This window comes from Anolis sagrei, chromosome 1 (assembly GCF_037176765.1).
Source record: "Anolis sagrei isolate rAnoSag1 chromosome 1, rAnoSag1.mat, whole genome shotgun sequence".
Lineage (NCBI taxonomy): Eukaryota > Metazoa > Chordata > Lepidosauria > Squamata > Dactyloidae > Anolis > Anolis sagrei.
Window position 1 is genome coordinate 126,845,220 of NC_090021.1, and position 20,108 is coordinate 126,865,327.

At 40.3% G+C, this 20,108-nt stretch overlaps 1 protein-coding gene across 3 annotated transcripts; it reads right to left on the bottom strand.

Moving 5' to 3' along the window:
• Nucleotides 1–5,844: 5,844 nt before the first annotated feature.
• RNASEH1 (ribonuclease H1) lies at nucleotides 5,845–17,022 on the bottom strand. 3 transcript variants are annotated; one of them, XM_060788035.2, is made up of 9 exons: nucleotides 16,795–17,022; nucleotides 15,497–15,606; nucleotides 13,289–13,357; nucleotides 11,080–11,265; nucleotides 10,058–10,157; nucleotides 8,498–8,552; nucleotides 8,221–8,305; nucleotides 7,581–7,705; nucleotides 5,845–6,312 (listed from the first exon to the last, which is right to left on the bottom strand). In XM_060788035.2, the coding sequence occupies exons 1-9, from the start codon at nucleotides 16,923–16,925 to the stop codon at nucleotides 6,226–6,228; spliced, it is 948 nt and encodes a 315-aa protein (XP_060644018.2). In that variant the 5' UTR covers nucleotides 16,926–17,022; the 3' UTR covers nucleotides 5,845–6,225. The 3 variants fall into 3 exon arrangements, with proteins under 3 accessions (XP_060644018.2, XP_060644028.2, XP_067324566.1); XM_060788045.2 differs by lacking the exon at nucleotides 13,289–13,357; XM_067468465.1 differs by lacking the exon at nucleotides 11,080–11,265.
• Nucleotides 17,023–20,108: the final 3,086 nt, after the last annotated feature.

The window sequence follows — 20,108 nt, forward strand, 5'->3', positions numbered from 1 at the left end:
ACATTTATATGCTGTCCTTCACACCCTGAAGGGGACTCAGAGTGGCTTACAAGTAATATGTAAATACAATATATAATATTATTACCATAGCACAATATTAGTATTATATATTACTATATTGTACTATATAATTATACTGTAAAATTATGCTCTTCTGGGGAGGCCCTGCTCTCTATCCCGCCTGCTTCACAGGTGCGGCTGGCGGGGACAAGAGACAGGGCCTTTTCTGTGGTGGCCCCTCGGCTATGGAACGCCCTTCCCATGGAGGTAAGATCAGCCCCCTCGCTGATGGTGTTCCGAAGAAGATTAAAAACCTGGATGTTCGAACAGGCATTTGGTTAATTCGGTGCAATGAATGTGATGATTAAAGGATTGGTAATATGGACGACGAAACTGGATCACGATTTTAGTCAGGAGATGCATTGGATTGTTATTGATGTGCCAATATTGTGTATTATGTTTTTATGGTTTTAAATTGTATACTGTTGACTGTTGTATTTTGTTGTAAACCGCGTTGAGTCGCCAGCTAGGCTGAGAAACAGCGGTATACAAGAACAGTAAATAAATAAATAAATAAATAAATAAATATTCATAATATTACATGTAATATAAAATATTTTATTATAACACTGTATTATTATTAGTATTAGTATTATATTATATTACATGATAATATTATCAATATTATTAGCATAGTGCAGGAGGCAAGGTGGAACTGTCTTCCTGATTAGCCCGATTATCCTGAATAAAATCCAGTCCAACTATCCAGATGGTCCCTAAACCGCCAGACATTCCCGAAGTAAGCCAAAGGTAGTATAATCCAGGAGAGTCCACAATACTTCTTAGAAGTAATAATATGTCATGAGAACAGCCAGAAGTCAATTCAGGGTGGGTCTGAGTTTTTGTGCCTGTGTAAACTCACCCTAAACCATTAATACAGAAATGTTAACTTCTGTAACACTTATTCCTAATAGAGGTTATCCTCATTTACCAAGTGCTCCTATGTATTCCTTCATATTACCTAAAGCAGTGGTTCTCAACCTGTGGGTCCCCAGGTGTTTTAGCCTACAACTCCCAGAAATCCCAGTCAGTTTACCAGCTGTTAGGATTTCTGGGAGTTGAAGGCCAAACATCTGGGGACCCACAGGTTGAGAACCACTGACCTATGGCTAAATTCAACACAGGATTTGAGAGTCTGGTGTAAACTCGGGTCTAAATTTGTACATAAGAGGATAGGAGAACAGAGATGAGAGAATTGTCTTCCCACATCCAATGAACCTGAGTGATTCTTCCTGTTCAAGACAACAAAATAAGCTTTTAGATGCCAATAGATTCCTAATTAGGAATTCCAAAACTGGGTTATGAAGCTCAATGATACAGATCCATAATGCAATATCTGTCTAGTCAACATTATGAAAAAAGGTTTTTTCCAAATGGGCCAGGCCACTCGGTACAAAGGTGAGGAAAGGCATGTGAAACAAAATGGACAGATTTCTCCGATCCCAGGTAGCTTCAAAACATAAGAATTCCATTACTGGTGTGTATCTATCTATCTATCTAACTAACTAACTAACTCTAGGTCTATTCCACAAATAAAGGGTCTTTCTTATATGTCATGAAGTTATATATCTATGAAGTCACTGTGGTTCTTGCATCACATATCTCAACTTAGCCCAGAATGCTCCAACAGATCTGGAACATTGTATTTTCCATATGCTCAGTGAACCAAAATGGCATTGCACTAATGGTACCATAACAAAGGCAAGTGTTTTTTATTTTAAAAAGCAAGGGCAAGTTCCAACATTAGCAGGTTTTTCTGCCTGTTGCCAAACTATCTTGGCCAGCTTTGAGCACTATATTCCTAGACATGGGCAGAGGGAGACTGACTTTACTCACTAATTATGCAGATTGTTTTATGATTTCCATATAACTTTGTTGTTCATTATTAATATGTTTATATTAATAACTGATGTAGATGTCATCAAATATATCTTTATATAGCATGTATTTGAACTTATTGTGTTTCTTGAATTTACTGTTTTTAGATTGTTTATTAGTTGGCATGTCAGTTGTGGTTATTATTACCATTGTATGCCTTCAAATAATTTCTAACTTATGGCAACCAAACACAGGGTTTTCTTGGCAAAATTAGTTCAAAGGCAGTTTTCCCTTTACCTCCTTTGGAAATAACCAAAAACAGGTTATCCTCGCTCAAATGACTCCATTTGGCCAATGGCACATTGGGAGGAGGGAGAAAAGGTTTAAGTCTGGGCTGGGGAGAGCAAGAGAAAAATGGGACTTCAGATAGATTATCTTTTTCCAGAGGCCTAGGCCAAGTCAACAACAGGTTGTCACCTCATCCTCTGCATCACCACTAGTGTTTTCTACCAGCCATATTTTTTCATATTTTTTCAGCAGTGGCAGCTGGGTTTTTTAGGGTTTAGCCACAGAACCCAATGGCTCCAATCACACTCTGGATAACTACTTCCTGGGTAGCTCCGTGGCTAAAGTGCTGCCGCTTCCAAAAAATGGCAACAGCAGACAACAGCAGGCTCCCTGACTTTCCACAAGGATGGGTCAAGTCACTGAAAAAGGGCTTCCCCCAATGTGATGAGGAAGGAGGGAAGTCGCAACTGAATGGGGTGTGGGGCAACAGGTCCCCACGCTCCCTGTGCGACAGCCAGTGGGATGTGGTGATCTGGAACATCTTTGGTGGCATGTGACAAGGTCGCAGGTCTGATCACCTGATTCTTGCATGCTGTGTCTGCTGATGTTAGAATGGGACACCCATGTGAACAAGAGGAGAGCAACCTCCTCCTATTTGCTGGTTGCACAGGCACCACATTCTTACATCAGTAGACATGACCAGAATGGCAAGGTGCTCACAAAGAGCTTCGGGACCAGCAGCAACATGGGCACATGTATAGAACAGCATAATTGACATGGAGATGAATGATGCGAACAGTGTCCATCTGGACAGAGAATTGATCCAAAATAGACCCAATCCAGCAAGTCCCAGTATATTCCAGTTTCCAGCAAACCCCAGATTTTTCCTCAACTTAGCATAAAGCAGGATAAAGTTGGACTACACCAAGAAAACTCAGGATGCTCACTGGAAGTCATTGTGCTTTATAGAGCTAGACAGCAGTGGATTTGTGTTAGACCAGGTTTTCTATCCTGTGTAAACAAACTGCTAGTCCATACTCAAATTACATCATACTAGTTCTCAATCAGAAAGTGGTGAAGTTTGAAATGCAAAATCCATTTTTACAATCCTCATAGCCATACTCAGCAAGGATTAAAACTGCAGGTAGTAGTACTAATCTATATCCACAAATCATTCCTTGCTGTATTCATCTCTACCAGGAATAGGTTCTCTGTAAAGTGAATACATTTTAAGTGGATATTGAGGATCAAGGCATTCCAAAATACTGTATATCAGTGTTACTCAACTTTCCTAATGCCACAACCCCTTGATACTGTTCCTGATGTTGTGGTGACCACTAACCATAAATGATTTTTGTTACTAATTCATAATTGTAATTTTGCTAGTTCACGCACAACCAAAGAGCATTCTGAACTCCACCAACTACGGAATTGAACCAAACTTGACCAATAGAAAATACTGGATTTGGTGGGCATTGACCTTGAGTTTTGGAGTTGTAGTTCACTTACATCCAGAGATCACTGAGGACTCAAACAATGATAGATCTGAACCAAACTTGGCACAAATACTCAATATGCCCAAATGCGAACACTGGATTTTGACACTTTTGACTTGTCATGAAACAACGATGGGTGAGAAAGCTTCAATGGAGACACCTTTTCCCCATGACAACTCTTCCTGGAGTGAATTTCCCTTACGAAGAGTAATTTCTTTTCACTTCCTGTTGTCTCACCCTGTTCTTAACTATGAGTCATGTCAGTCAGATGTCTGTAACTCAGGAACTCCCTATTGCTCATATTGAACAGTGTTTCTAGGAATAGCCATTTTCCCTTTTTTTCCAGCTACTGTGAGAAATTAATTTAGTAAAGGTAAAGGCTTTCCCCTTGACATTAAGTCCAGTCATGTCCAACTCTCGGGGTTGGTGCTCATCTCCATTTCTAAGCTGAAGAGCTGGCACTGTCCATAGACATCTGCAAGGTCATGTGACCGGCATGACCACATGGAGCACTGTTACCTTCCCACCAGAGCAGTTCCTATTGCTCTACTCACATTTGCATGTTTTCAAACTGCTAGGTTTGCAGAAGCTGGGACTAACAGTGGGAGCTCACTCTGTCGGCACGTTCACCACCAGGGAGCTCACACCACTCCCCAAAAAACTGAGTATGTAAAGGGAGTGTGGCTGGTGATGTTATCCCATTATTACAAAAAAAGAAGATAGGGAACTTCCATCCTGGTAGTCATGTTTTTGCAGCCCCCAAGGCTCCTTCTTCTCACTACCTATCTCTTCTGGAATGGAAGAAATTGAGTTTACTTGTGCCATCCCGTCCTGATATTTTAGCTCTCCCAGTATGAGAACACTGGCATTATAGGGTCATAAGTGCAATAAAAATGCTGAACAGGCTCTTCCACCCTGCTGTTTCCAACTCACCCATGTGGAATCACTGTCCTAAATGTGTATAATGTATAAGTCAGCCATGGGACACTGAAGGCAGAGAGGATGAAGCCAGAACAAGGTGGGTGGTAATTTTTATTGCAGATGGAAAAAAATTCAGCTACCACCCACTGACATGATTTTGCTGTGCTTGCAATAAAGACAAAATACCCATTTTCATCTGATCTGGAGCTGGGCCACTAATTCTAAATGTTTCAACAATTCCAAAGCCTGTTGTTTCCTTTTTTCCCAGAATCCAAAAAGCAATGGTAACAAATAATGTAAAAACCAACACCAATACCTAATTTGGAAAATAAAAAGATAAATGAAGGCTGTTTGAAATGTCCTGTCGAAGGCTTTCATGGCCGGAATCACTGGGTTGCTGTGAGTTTTCTGGACTGCGTGGCCATGTTTTCCAGGCTGTATGGAACATGGCCATATAGCCTGAAAACTCATAGAAATGCGCTGTTTGAAATATTACCAAGGTGGGGAAAATTTATCATGACTTTCTTTCTCCGTAACAGCAGTAACAGTAGCTGTTATTATTTCAAAGGACAATTATTCCTAATGCCAAAGCCTACAAAGTACATGGGGGGAATATTTGTGTATCTGTTTAGCATCTCACAAATTTCAGCTAGAAGATGCATACATCAAAACTTCCAACGAAGCACAAACATGGTACTATGCTGCCCCACAGTGGACAAGCCATCACAGAGAACTGGGTATTTCGGTATTCTCTTCCCTTTTAAAACCACATATTCTAAGAACTTGAATAAGGACTTGTCCAGAGAAGGGAAAAGTCCCTGGAAGTAGCAAGTCTTATCATATATATATACACACACTTTCATCTTCATGGTTTTGCATCCAAGCTAATTCATGGATTTCTCACTTCCTGTTGTCTCAGCCCTGTTCTTAACTAGTTTGCAAGTCAGATGTTTGTAAATTGCGGAGCTCCTGTACTATTTCATACAGTGAAACCCCCTTAACTACAGAATCTGCACCCACAATTTCACTCTTATTTGGAGTAAATGGCCTCTAGGAATTTGCTGGTTGTTTTAGGTCATCACATTTTCCCCAGCTTTTTACAAGTGTTGTATAAGAGGACCTAGCAAGTTCTTAAGACAGCATGCTTTTCTAGCGATCTTTAGGTCCACACAAAATATGGAAACAAACCTGTTGTTTGCTCATCCTGTTTCCAGATTGCTATTTGCCCCGTCTATGGCGCTGTCTATACAATAATCAAGAATTAAAACACAAAAATATAACTCTTTATTTCAGAATGCACAATAGGAAATACAATGCTGTCTAAGCAAACAGTGTATTTTTTCTTACCATGCATTTTTAACAGTCCTTAACGAAGTTTATAAAACTTTTAGAACTTAGAAATAATGGTGACATGGAAGAGATCCTGTAGCAACACATTGCGCAGAACTACTAACCGTCACATTTTGTAAACCAAACCTTTTAAGGTCTTTTGAAAACAACCTCTTTAGAACAAAGGCAAATAACCACATCCTTCGCCTGGTTTTCTAGAACATTGGAAATTCACCAACTCAGGTTCGTGTGAAAGAATCCTTTCCTCCTACCACTGCCCCAGAATTCAGTGCAACTTTCCAGCTACAAAATGCTATTTTGAAGACTTTCCAGCTCCTTCTCTTGCCAGGCGATCGGCAGCTTCATTTCCAGTAAAGCCAGCATGACCTGGAACATGCATCTGTTGATATCAAGAATCCAAGTTAATGGACTAAAAGGGCATAACATGTTCCGTTCTGTGATGACACACCAAAATCTTAAATCTCCATGCTAATAAGGGCAACTTGAAACCTAGTCACTTTTGTTGGAATCCAACCCCATACTGCCCAAGTCTCAAGTTTTCAACAAGGAACAGTTTAGTTAGCTTAGTATAGACTAAGGGTTTCCTTATGTCTCCTTTTAGATTTCATCTCTCACAATTCCTGAAAGTTGACCAAACTGATTAGGGCCTCATCAGTTTGCATCAGCTTTATGGTTGACTTCAAAGGGCTATTGAATACATGGACAAAGAATCCAGGGATACAGGCAACCAACTAGTTTTCTTTAGTTTTTAACCTAATTTTGGTCCCAGGTGTTATTGAATGACAACTCCCATCACTTCTGATCTGCCATGAGAATTGCAACCCAACAACCTTTGTGGCTCTGAGGTTGGGGAAAAGTTAAAAGGGCATTTTAAAGTCAGACATCATATCCAGAAGCCTTGTGTCTAAATCCAAACCCTTCTCCTGACTCAACAGAACGAACTGCAGCTTTCCAGATGTTACTGTATAACAACTCATTAGTCATGATGCCTAATGAGTTGTAGTCCAGCATCTGGAGGGTCACATAAAATGACGAGGCAGGCCTTGAGTTTGACGCGTATGTCCTGGATGATCAAAGGCTGGGAACCTTTGAAAGTGATCTGTTGTGAGATAAGAGTATGGGATACTGAAGGAGCCCTGAGACTGGCCTTGTTTAAAAGGCTGGTATATATGGCAGTGAGAAGTGTGAATCAGAGATAGAATTCAAACTAGAGAAGAGGGAAGAGTTGGGTGAAATGACAGTGAAGGAAAGGAGCCTGTGTTTTGGGACAAATAGGTTCAAGCTAGAATTATGAGGAGACAGTGAAATATTTAGTGAAATGTATTGCTGTTAATTAGAATTTAGATGGGTTTTAAAAAGTAACAGCTACTAAAGCTTGAAATTCTGAAGCCATATGCTTGTGTACACAGAAAAGGATTAACCACTTGCTGAGCTTCTGTTTAACAAATTATTATTGTAACATATCCACTATAATAGTGTTATTAAAGTAGTCAATTATGCACATGCAATATATTAGTTAGTCAATGGTGGGATAAGTTTATGTTCTCAGTGTTTCCCCACTGGACTTGGGCTTAAATTTTATTTGATTTGCATTTAAATAATGTTCGTTACGTGTTTAGTCGGGTTTTCCCAAGCCACATTACTTACCCATTGGATGTCCATGCCTTCAGAAAGCTTAGAAAGCTTTTCAAAATCCTCTTTGTTTATTACTTCTTTTCCAGTCTTGGTTTTCCAACCATTGGATTTCCAGTTTGGAACCCAGCTTGTCATACCTATGAAAATGTGATTTAAGACTGTTACTATAATATCTACATTGATTTTATGTTATTTCTAAACTGTAAAAAAAAAGTCTAGTCAAGTGCTGTTGACTGGATTATCTTCTGAGAGGCTACCTAAAAAAACACAGCCTCCAAAGTTCCATTCTTAAGAGCGTAATCTCTGGTAAATCATATTTGCTTGCTTTACTGAAATAGAAATACTTGAAAGCAAGCACATACATTTTCATTATTTGTCAGGATTTAAATTACTAGACATGTGTAGAAGCAACTACTTATAGAATACATTATGAACATATTAAATTCCTATAGCCTGCTCATTTCAAACTATTCAAGATTCTTGCATATAAAGCCATAAACATTGCCTGCTTAAGGCCAAATAATAAGTGCTGTGTCAAAACAAAACCAAGTTCAGAATAGACTATGATGCCTTATACAATCGGTTTTCCTTTGGTAAGCCTGTATCACATGACTTTTGTCTTATTATCACTCCCCAACAAGAAACTGCTTACCGTTAATGGTAAACTTGCTGTCAGTATAGATTGCCAGTTTCTTGATATTTTGACTCTTTGCTTGTTCTACTGCTTTGCAAGCAGCCTTTAAAAAATCCAAAGAGAAAACACTTCAGGCATGAGGTTTAAAAAACGAAATTGGTATTAGCTTTAAAATTATTACAACAGAAGTCAACTTGATTCTAGATTAAAGTGTAACTCAAATAATGGCACTGAATCATCCTGGCTTTGCAAAGTTTGTATTCAGATTTAGGTTTCCTTTAAAAAGAAAACTTACATGAATTTCAGCCCTTTGGTTAGTCTGCCTTCCAGGAAGTCTCTCACTACTATTTCTGTGGAAGAAACAGGAAAATGGTCAAAAATACCATTAAAAATGATGAATTGCTAAACTACAGGTATAGATAGGTTGTCCATGGATTAACATACAGGGTTAAGATATGTTTGTCAATATCCAATTTTATATTAAGTTGGTAATTATGATGTTGATGGCATTATCCCAAGAACTATTGTATATCAGTATGTTAATCTTACATGTTAGCCTCTTCATCTATTTTAAATAGTTCTGATTACAGCAGTTCATAATCTTGTATGCTCTAACATGCAGAGTAGAGCTCAGATTTGCTGAGTACGGAAAGACAAACATTTCCCTCGTTTTCCCTGTTCTCTCAAACCTATAATCAGATGAAACACTCATGTTTCTGGACTTGTTTCCTGTTGTTACACGATTTTATCCCCGAAATACAGGAACCTGTTTCCATTTTTTGGGAGAAAAGTTTGACTCAGTCCAGAATATTGATGCCAAGAGAGATCTTCAATTTTCCCTTAAATCACAAACTCTAAGCATGCTGCCTTGTGTTCCATACTGGGACAAAGATGAGATCTAAATAAAATAATGGAATACATGAAAATGGTAGAATTGGTATAGAAGCACCTAGGTAGGAATCAGGCATCAATCAGCCACTAGAACAGTGTTTCTCAACCCTCCTAATGCCGCGACCCCTTAATACAGTTCCTGATGTTGTGGTGACCCCTAACCATACAATTATTTTCATTGCTACTTCATAACTATAAATTTGCTACTATTATGAATTTCTCTTCAGATCGTATAAATCTTTCGCCTTACTATTATGAGTCGTAATGTAAGTATCTGATATGCAGGATGTATTTTCCCATGACCAACAGAAAATACTGGAAGGGTTTGGTGGGCATTGACCTTGAGTTTGGGAGTTGTAGTTCACCTACATCCAGACAGCACTGTGGACTCAAACAATGATGGATCTGGACCAAACTTGGCATGAATACTCAATATGCCCAAATGTGAACAATGGTAGAGTTTGGGGGAAACAGACCTTGACATTTGGGAGTTCTAGTTGCTGGGATTTATAGTTCACCTACTATCAAAGAACAGTCTGTGTCCCACCAATGATAGAATTGGGCCACACATGATCCCCAATACCAACAGACAATACGGTGTTTTCTGATGGTCTTTGGCGACCCCTCTGGCAACCCCCCCAGGGGTCCCGACCCCCAGGTTGAGAAACACTGCATTAGAATGATGTCATATTGATCCTCAGCAACATAGTCTTTCTTGACTCTGAGAAGTCCCTGGCACAGACAGATGACAGCTGCATTCGTTCTATAAAGTAAACTAATGATCCTAACAAGACTGAACAACAACCATTTCCTATGAGGCAGCAGAAAGAATCGTATTCACTAGCTTAAGCTTTTTTCTGAGATGTAGCTTCTGAGACAATAGACAAAACCTGGGGTCTGGGCCACAGAAGAGAAGAACGGTTTTGACAACGTATTATTGGACAATCATTGCTATCTTACTTACAGAGGATGGCCTGGTCCCCAATATACACCTGTTCCAGCACGTGCTTTACTTCGCCCATTACTTGAGCAGCAACCATCGGTATAGACAACAGCATATTCTCCTACAAATACAAAACATTGAGATCCCATTTTATTTATTTATTTTATTGCAGCTTCAAAATGTAATAGTGAGTATACACAAAACAGAAAACTAACTTTTAACATATATAACTAACCATTGCAATTTCTCCATAAACCACACAAGCAACCTTGAGAAAATGTTTAATTTTAATGTTGAAAACTGAATTGGAAACTAGACTAAACCTTTTGCCTTTAAAATGGATTTCTTATATGAGGCCTTTTATTTAACCCTCATTCTAAGGAATGCATGTGTATTCACTCATTTTTAATCCTTGCTCTTCTCGTCTATCCTTTGTGTCTTCACGGTCATCAAATTTTGATTATAGCTATCACAGGGGAAAGACAGCCTTTAATACAGTGGTTGTCAACCTATAGGTTCCCAGATGTTTTAGCCTTCAACTCCCAGAAATCCTAACAGCTGGTAAATTGGCTGGGACTTCTGGGAGTTGTAGGCCAAAACACCTGGAGACCCACAAGCTGAGAACCACTGCTTTAATATATATCTGTACAATACTTATTGCGATGTATAAATGACAATGAATGTGACGGCAATTTGAAATCTTATACCAATAATAATCCTTTAGATAATGTATTATAGATCTGATTTCAGCTTTTGCACATTAGCAAGTGTACGCAAGAATATAAGTAAATCTTTCTTATTTAAATGTGTATTATTTAAGTAAGTATTTCCGAAGCCTTTAAGTATTTCTGAAGGGACAGCCATGATAGTCAAGTGTCTACAGCAGACAACTACAAAAATATTATGTCAAAAGTTTGATGGAACTTCTTGAGAGAACTGTTGCAAATGAAAGAAGACACAAAATAATGTCCTTTCGGATGTCTGACATACTCAAAAAATAGGGAGACATTGTTAAATCACACTTTGCAAATAAAGCTACTGACCCATATAGGAGAATTTATCTTTGTTCTCATATGGTGCATCAGTGTATTTTGTACGTTTTCTCTGATGATGGCTTTCTGAGGGCTGTTCGTAAGATCGTTTGGATGAACTTGTATTGGACCAAGATGTAGAAGTGTCATTCCAGTAACAATTACTTCTCTCGCCTCCATAAGAATAACTACTGCCAGCTTGAGACAATACAAAATCACATTAGAAACACAATATAATATTTATGGCCAAGGAGAACATCCCATTCATTTCAATGAGTCTGCCTTTGGTGAGTCCAACATTGTATGTGTTCATGGAATGAACCGGCTAACTTCAATATACAAACATACCTCAGTTAACAAAGCCTTTACCAAATATGCTTCTTGTTACAAAGTCTTTTATAAGAACCCAGGCCAGTGTCCATTTTTTAAATCTGTCTACCTAGAAGTATTTTTTTTCTCTTTTGTTTCGGGGGAGGGGGCGGCTGTAGAAAGTCAGACCTTCTGCATTGGATGGTCACAATGTATTTGCAATAAACATTGCAGTGAAGCTTCATCTGGAATGGGATTCTGATCTAGGTGATACTAATGCAATGGTTCTCAACCTGTGGGAACCCAGATGTTTTGGTTTTCAACTCCCAGAAATCCCAACAGCTGGTAAACTGGTGGGGATTTCAGGGAGTTGTAGGCCAAAAACCTGGGGACCCGCAGGTTGAGAACCACTGCCCTAATGTGCTTACTTATGTAATCCCCTATCTCTTTTTGCAGGCCAACCCATTCAAGTATAGCCTATCAATTTAAACATACATTTATTGGCACAAATTATTCTTATTTTAATCTTATGTCTGTCTTTTAATTATTATGTTTTTAAGCTATGTATTTTTACTGTGTTGTATCCTGCCTGGAGGCTTGAGGAGTAGATCACAAATAACTTTATTATTATTATTACTATTAATTATGTACAAACAGGTATCACAAACTGCTGTCTCCAAAATCACTATTGACAGCGTAAAGAGCAAAACAGAAAGAAAAGGGGAAAGCAAGTAACCAATTTTAGATTAAACTTTCAGGTGGTTTCCAGGAGTTTCTAAATGCTTTTGTTCACTTAACCATCCTGTCTCATTTCACATGTGCATAGTGTGAACTTTGAATGAAAAGTTTATGAGTGAAAGTAGATTGGTACAACTTACTATTTTTAAACAGTGTATTTTAATATTGAGATAAATGTTTTAAATGAATATAATGAATTCTTGTCCCGGCATTGAATGTTTGCCGTATATAGGCTGCGCTCTGCCCTGAGTCCCTTTCGGGGTGAGAAAGACGAAATATAAATGTTTTAAATAATAAATAAAAATAAATAAATTATCCTGCTCTTCCGATACAGGAACCTAACAGTTTTCCTTCAGTGTCATTTATTTATTTACAATGTTTACATGCCACCTTTCTCACCCTGAAGGGGACACAGAGAGGCTTACAAGTTATATGTACATACATTATATTGTTTTATATTATATTATTATTTCTAGCTCTGGTACCAAAGTTTCCATTAAACTTTGTTAACTGAGGCCACTTCCACGCAGCTGAACATAATCCCACATTTTCTGCTCGAAACTGGAATATATAGCAGTGTGGACTCAAATTAACCCAGTGCCTTGATATTCTGGGTTATATGGCTGTGTAGAAGGTACACCTTCGATGGGGCTCTCTTTCACATTTATACTAATATGAAATAAAAATAGTAACCTGCAACAATGCAAAATTAGAGAAAAGCAAGAGTACAGCAGCATATCCAAAAGCAATGTTTGATTTAATCTTGAATTTGGAATCCCACAGAAAATGGTTCATTGCAAGAAATTTGAATGCTGTTGGTGATTTAATGTTTCCTACTAAAGATTTTGCTCTTTATGCTCTTGTTCCTCCCATATATCTCCAAGCTTCTAGATAATGACACTATCCTTGCCCCACCAAACCTACTTTTGAAAATTAAACAAGGAGAGTACACAGGAAAACAATTCCAAAGTGACAATGAAATGGCAATTCATGTCTTTCTAAGAAATACTCGACTGAACTAGAGCAAGAGGCTGTCAGGCTGTATTTTAGTCATGCAAAGCAAGTTAGAAAAGCTCCCGAAGCTAAAGCACAAAGGGGACAGGACAGGGGACACAGCACAGCAGGTCATGCATGTCTAACACACACTATGCACCAGGACAATTGTGGAGAGCACCTTCAGCAACAGGTGATGGGTCGTCAGGAGGTGTTGTGTCTGCATGACTGGCTTCTTCCGCCAATGTGCCTAATCCAAAAGGAAGATATGGTTTCACACAACAGAGAGCTTCCCTCGAGGACAACATCCTGCTGTAGATCCCTCATAGCAAAGGATCTACAATAATGCTTGAAAGTGCAGACTTCTCACAACTACAGCCTATGTTTCCTCAAAAATAAACACAACCGAGTTTATGTTCCTCTATTCCAAAATAAGCATATACAGTAATGCAGTTTAGGTTCTAAAAAAAAGAGCAATTTAATGTGATCTAATAGTTATCAGTGCCTTAAGGACGAGAGTTGAAACTATTCTTATAACTCAGTGGTTTTCAACCTTTAGTTCTCCAGGTGTTTTGGACTTTAGCTTCCAGAAATCTTAACAGCTGTTAGGAATTAAGGGAGCTGAAATTCAAAACATCTGGAAGATCAAAGTTTGGGAACTAAAACTAAAAGTATATAATGAAAAGTTATAACTAAAAGTAGGGGGGGAAATCCTCAAGATTTTTCTGACTATTTGTCTATAATAAAGTATGACAGGAAGTCCCACAAAAATGGAAGATTACTGCTGCTTTATTTTTCCAACTGTAACTTTTATTTTTTACTGATTAAAATACAGTAAAATAAGGAAATAAATCGAAAGCAAGACCCCCCCCCCCCCCAAGTCATCAGAATATCTACGAACATATGGACAGTATGAAACAGGATTAAGGAGGTATCTACAATGTAGTATTAACATGATTTGACAACACTTAAAAGTGCCATGGTTTAATGCTATGGAATCCTGGGAGTTGTGGTTTTACAAGGTCTTTGGCCCTCTCTGCCAAAGCAGGCTGGTATCTCACCAGACTAGAACTCCCAGGATTCTAAAACATTGAGTCACGGCAATTAAAGTGATGCCAACTAAGAGAACTACAGGAAATAAAAGATACAGGCCTTTTTGGAAGCAAGACCAGACCTTTAATTGATACCTGTGTTTCCTTTGCTAACAAGACTATTACAGTTATTAAGAAAAATATGAAACATATTGTGAGTTTTCTGGGTTGTATGGCCATGTTCCAGAAGCATTCTCCCCTGCCATTTCACCCGCATCTATGGCGGGCATCCTCGGTGGCTGTGAGATCTGTTGGAAACTAGGCAAGTGGGGTTTATATATCTGTGGGATGTCTGGAATGGGAGAAAGAACTCTTGTCTGCTTGAGGAAAGTGTGAATGTTGCAATTGGCCACCATGATTAGCATTGAATGGCCTTGGAGCTTCAAAACCTGGCTGCTACCTGCCTGGGGGATGCTTTGTTGGGAGGTGTTAGCTGGCCCTGATTGTTTCATGTCAGGAATTGCCCTGTTTTCTGAGTGTTCAGTTTTTTTTACCATCACGATTTTAGAGCTTTTTAATGCTAGTAGCCAGATTATGTTCATTGTCATGGTTTCCTCCTTTCTGTTGAAATTGTCCACATGCTTATGGATTTCAATGGATTCTTTGTGTAATCTGGCATGGTGGTTGTTAGAGTGTTCCAGCATTTCTGTGTTCTCAAATAATACGCTGTGTCCTGCTTGGTCCAAAGTCTTTAAAGTTATAACTCATCAAAGTCCAAGCTATATAACTATACTCACTAAAGTCCAAATACACACTGAATAACAAAATGGAGTCTTGAGTCTGAATGTGTTCAGTACGATCACATGTCTGTAGCCCCTCCCACACCAAAGAGGTCGGTCAAACTGGCAAATCAAATATACATACAATACAGGTTAGCAAATATATATATTAACAAACAAATAGTAAAGGCTGAGAAGGTTGCTATTTCCAACAGGTTCAGGCAGGAATCAGCCAGACTTTGAAGCTGCAAGACCATTCAATGCTAATCAAGGTGGCCAATTGCAACATTCACACTTACTCCAAGCAGACAAGAGTTTTTCTCCCACCCTGGACATTCCAGATATATAAACCCCACTTGCCTAGTTTCCAACAGACCTCACAACCTGAGGATGCTTGCCATAGATGTAGGCGAAATGTCAGGAGATAATGCTTCTGGAACATGGCCATGCAGCCCAGAACACTCACAGCAACCCAATATGTTACATGTTTTGCCTTCAACAACACATATGTAACATATTGTCTCTATGTATCGGGGGGCTGCTTCCAATTCTGCCAAAAACAGTCCTCTGAATGCTTACCTGTTGAGGAAGATGTCCCCCCATCTACAAAGTTCCAAGCCGCCTCTTCTGAACCAAACTTTTTAAAACTAGCATATGGGTATCGGTCAACTTGTTCTTTACATTCTTCCCTAGAAAAATGATAAAAGGCAGTAAAAGAAAATGCTACTGCTCACATTCTAGTACTTCTTAATCTTCCTTGGAGCAGTTTGGCCCTCCCCAAACTCCCCTACTAGCAACTGCAGGGAATGCTGATTCATACATTAAAGGAACAATGGTAGAAAGAAAATATCCCAGGTTATGATGGGTTTTTTTTTACTCTAATAGAGATTATTTCCTTGACGTTAAGTCCAATCATGTCCAACTCTGGGGTGTGCTGCTCATCTCTAAGCCAAAGAGCTGGCGTTGTCCGTAGACAACTCCAAGGTCATGTGGCCAGCACGACTGCATGGAGTGCTGTTACCTTCCTGGAGCGGTACCTATTGATCTACTCACATTTGCATATTTTCAAACTGCTAGGTTGGCAGAAGCTGGGGCTAACAGCACGAGCTCACCCCGCTGCCTGGATTCGAACCACCAACCATTCGGTCAACAAGTTCAGCGGTTTAACTTACTGAGCCACCAGGGGGCTGTCTATTGCTGACATAATAAAACAATAACAAACAACAGGCCCTCTCTCATTCTTTAGAGACCCAGTTCTAGACCAGAGTTCGAATCCCTGGTTGGGCATCGAAACCAAATGGGTAGCTTTTGGTGTCACACTCTCTCAGCCTCTGAGGGAGATAATGGCAAACCCCTTTTGAACAAACCTTGCCAAGGAAAGCCCGCTCAAGATTCACATTAGGGTTGCCATAATTTGGAAACAAGAGCGTCATGTGCTTCTGGCCACCTCTACACTGTAGAATTAATGCAGTTTGACGCCATTTTAACTGCCATGGCTCAATGCTATGGAGTCATGGGATATCTAGTTTGGTGAGGCGTCATCACATAAAGGCCTGGTCAAGTTAAAACTCCCATAATTCGACAGCACTGCTTTTGCAATTATAGTGGTACCAAACTGCGTTAACGCTACAAAGACAATGCAAAGACAATGGAGACATCACAGTATTCACAATATAAGTGGGGGGAGTGGGGAGAGAGAGCTTTCTGTTGGACTACAACTCCCCCAATCCAGCAGCTAGGCATGTATAGGAATGATGGGAGTTGTGTTCCAAATTATTTGCCAAGTCTGCTAAAATAGACAAGGAAAGGACACGTTTTACTGCCTGAGACAAACTGAATTGGGGTTCAAGTGGAAATGGAGACCCTGCTCGGCTTACCAGGTGTGATACACGCCTGTCCTTCTGCCATTTCTCACCGCGTAAAACATGCCGTCGCGAGGGAGATCTTCTTTGCCGCCTTTTGGGAGAAAACGCGGGAACACCAGGAAAGCCAGGATGCGGCGCAACATATTAGCACCTTAGCCACGCCCCCTCTGCCCCCTCCAGCAGAGAAGACCCGGGCCCATCCCGGAAGGCACTGCGCCTGCGCACAATGCAATGCGGAAGTGGAACTCTGTGATGGAACAACAGCAAGCCGCGCAGGCGCAGATGGATCTCAAGAGGAGACTTTGTTTCTGTGAACCTCTGCTTGATCCCAAGAAGAGTTATTTTTACTGTTGCCCATTGTCTCCCCTTTGGTGCATTTACACTATAGATTTAATGCAGTTCGACAACACTTTAACTGGGTTGTTGTAGTTTTTTTGGGCTGTATGGCCATGTTCCTGAAGCATTCTCTCCTGACATTTCGCCTGCATCTATGGCAAGCATCCTCAGAGGTCTAACCTCACAACCTCTGAGGATGCTTGCCATAGATGCAGGTGAAACGTCAGGAGAGAATGGTTCTAGAACATGGCCATATAGCCCAAAAAACCTACTACAACCCAGTGATTCCAGCCACGAAAGCCTTCAACAAAACACTTTAACTGTCATGGTTCAATGTTATGGAATCCTGGGATCTGAAGTTTGTTGAAGCACCAGCCCTCTTGGGCAAAGGAGGATTAAGACCTTGTAAAACCACAATTCCTACAATCCCATAGCATTGAGCCATGGCAGTTAAAGTAATGCCAAACTGCATTAATTCTACAGTATAGATGCACTCTGTAGACTTATGCTAAAATAAAAACCAGTTAGTTAGTTAGTGGGAGATGCTCAGTGTAGACGCAGCCATCCTGTGAAGCCCTGGGATTTGTAGTTTATGGTAGCTCTCTGAAAGAAGGGCAAATATCTCGTCAGTTTACAAATCCAGAATTCCATAGCACTGGGCCATTGTAGTCAATACGGTTTTGCAGAGTGGATAGAGCCAATTTCCAAGTAGTCAGAAGAAATGGAGAAGGGAATAAGTTCTCCAAACTAAGCAGAGTTACAACTGTACCCTTGGTTTGCTCCTGATACAATGAATAAATAGCAGAGGAAATGTGTTGTCGATGGCTTTCATGGCCGGAATCACTGGGTTGCTGTGAGTTTTCCGGGCTGTATGGTCATGCTCCAAAAGCATTCTCTCCTGACATTTTGCCCACATCTATGGCAGGCATCTTCAGAGGTTTTGAGGTCTGTTAGAAACTAGGCAAGTAAGGTTTATATGAGATGTCCAGGGTGGGAGAAAAAACTCTTGTCTGCTTGAGGCAAGTGTGAATGTTGCACATGGCCACCTTGATTAGCATTGAATGGCCTTGTAACTTCAAGGTCTGGCTGGTTGCTGCCGGGGATCCTTTGTTAGCTGGCCCTGATTGTTTCTTGTCTAGAAGCAGAGAGGGCATCAAATACTTGTATTTGTAGTAAACACAAACATATTTTTCTTGGTGAAAAAGCCATAGAAAATGCTACTTTTGACTGTATCACACACTACCCCTCATATGTCAGTGACTCAATGGCATCCAGAAGTAAGGGTGAGATTGAAAGGAAGCCTTTACTTTCCTCTATGGCCCAAGCAAAGCTTGTATTCTCAGAACTCTGCATTCTCCATCACCATGTTCCTGGGCCACTGTGCATGCGTGCTACACTGAATTCAAAGGGGTCATATAGCATCCTACTCCAAATGATTTGCATTACCCTTGGTCCCTCTTGTTGACTTTCATAGAATCATAGAATCATAGAATCAAAGAGTTGGAAGAGACCTCATGGGCCATCCAGTCCAACCCCCTGCCAAGAAGCAGGAATATTGCATTCAAATCACCCCTGACAAATGGCCATCCAGCCTCTGCTTAAAAGCTTCCAAAGAAGGAGCCTCCACCACACTCCGGGGCAGAGAGTTCCACTGCTGAACGGCTCTCACAGTCAGGAAGTTCTTCCTAATGTTCAGATGGAATCTCCTCTCTTGTAGTTTGAAGCCATTGTTCCGCGTCCTAGTCTCCAAGGAAGCAGAAAACAAGCTTGCTCCCTCCTCCCTGTGGCTTCCTCTCACATATTTATACATGGCTATCATATCTCCTCTCAGCCTTCTCTTCTTCAGGCTAAACATGCCCAGTTCCCTAAGCCGCTCCTCATAGGGCTTGTTCTCCAGACCCTTGATCATTTTAGTCGCCCTCCTCTGGACACATTCCAGCTTGTCAATATCTCTCTTGAATTGTGGTGCCCAGAATTGGACACAATATTCCAGATGTGGTCTAACCAAAGCAGAATAGAGGGGTAGCATTACTTCCTTAGATCTAGACACTATGCTCCTATTGATGCAGGCCAAAATCCCATTGGCTTTTTTTGCCGCCACATCACATTGTTGGCTCATGTTTAACTTGTTGTCTACGAGGACTCCAAGATCTTTTTCACACGTACTGCTCTCGAGCCAGGCGTCACCCATTCTGTATCTTTGCATTTCGTTTTTTCTGCCAAAGTGGAGTATCTTGCATTTGTCACTGTTGAACTTCATTTTGTTAGTTTTGGCCCATCTCTCTAATCTGTCAAAATCGTTTTGAATTCTGGTCCTGTCCTCTGGACTATTGGCTATCCCTCCCAATTTGGTGTCGTCTGCAAACTTGATGATCATGCCTTCTAGCCCTTCATCTAAGTCGTTAATAAAGATGTTGAACAGGACCGGGCCCAGGACGGAACCCTGCGGCACTCCGCTCGTCACTTCTTTCCAAGATGAAGAGGAAGCATTAGTGAGCACTTTCATGGCAATTGCTGCTAGTTGGACATGGAAATGCATGCCATTATCTTATTTATTTATTTACTTTACTAGCCGTCCCCTGCCACGTGTTGCTGTGGCCCACTCTGGTGGTCATGGGGGTTCTGTGTGGGAGGTTTAGCCCAATTCTATTGTTGGTGGGGTTCAGAATGCTCTGTGATTGTAGGTGAACTATAAATCCCAGCAAGTACAACTCCCGAATGTCACGATTGTATTTTCCCCAAACTCTACCAGTGTTCACATTTGGGCACATTGAGTATTTGTGTAGTTTGGCCCAGATCCATCATTGTTTGAGTCCACAGTGATCTCTGGATGTAGGTGAACTACAACTCCAAAACCAAAGGACACTGCCCACCAAACCCTTCCAGTATTTTCTGTTGGTCAACTGTGTGCCAAGTTTGGTTCAATTCCATCTTTGGTGGGGTTCAGAATGCTCTTTGATTGTAGGTGAACTCTAAATCCCAGCAACTAC

Excerpts from the sequence above, each read along its gene's own strand:
- RNASEH1 (XM_060788035.2), bottom strand. The coding sequence starts at position 16,925 with ATGTTGCGCCGCATCCTGGCTTTCCTGGTGTTCCCGCGTTTTCTCCCA. Across the intron at positions 13,358-15,496 it reads GGGGACATCTTCCTCAACAG|GCACATTGGCGGAAGAAGCC; the intron begins GTAAGCATTCAG and ends CTTTTGGATTAG. Across the intron at positions 6,313-7,580 it reads AAGGCATGGACATCCAATGG|ATGCATGTTCCAGGTCATGC; the intron begins GTAAGTAATGTG and ends TGATATCAACAG.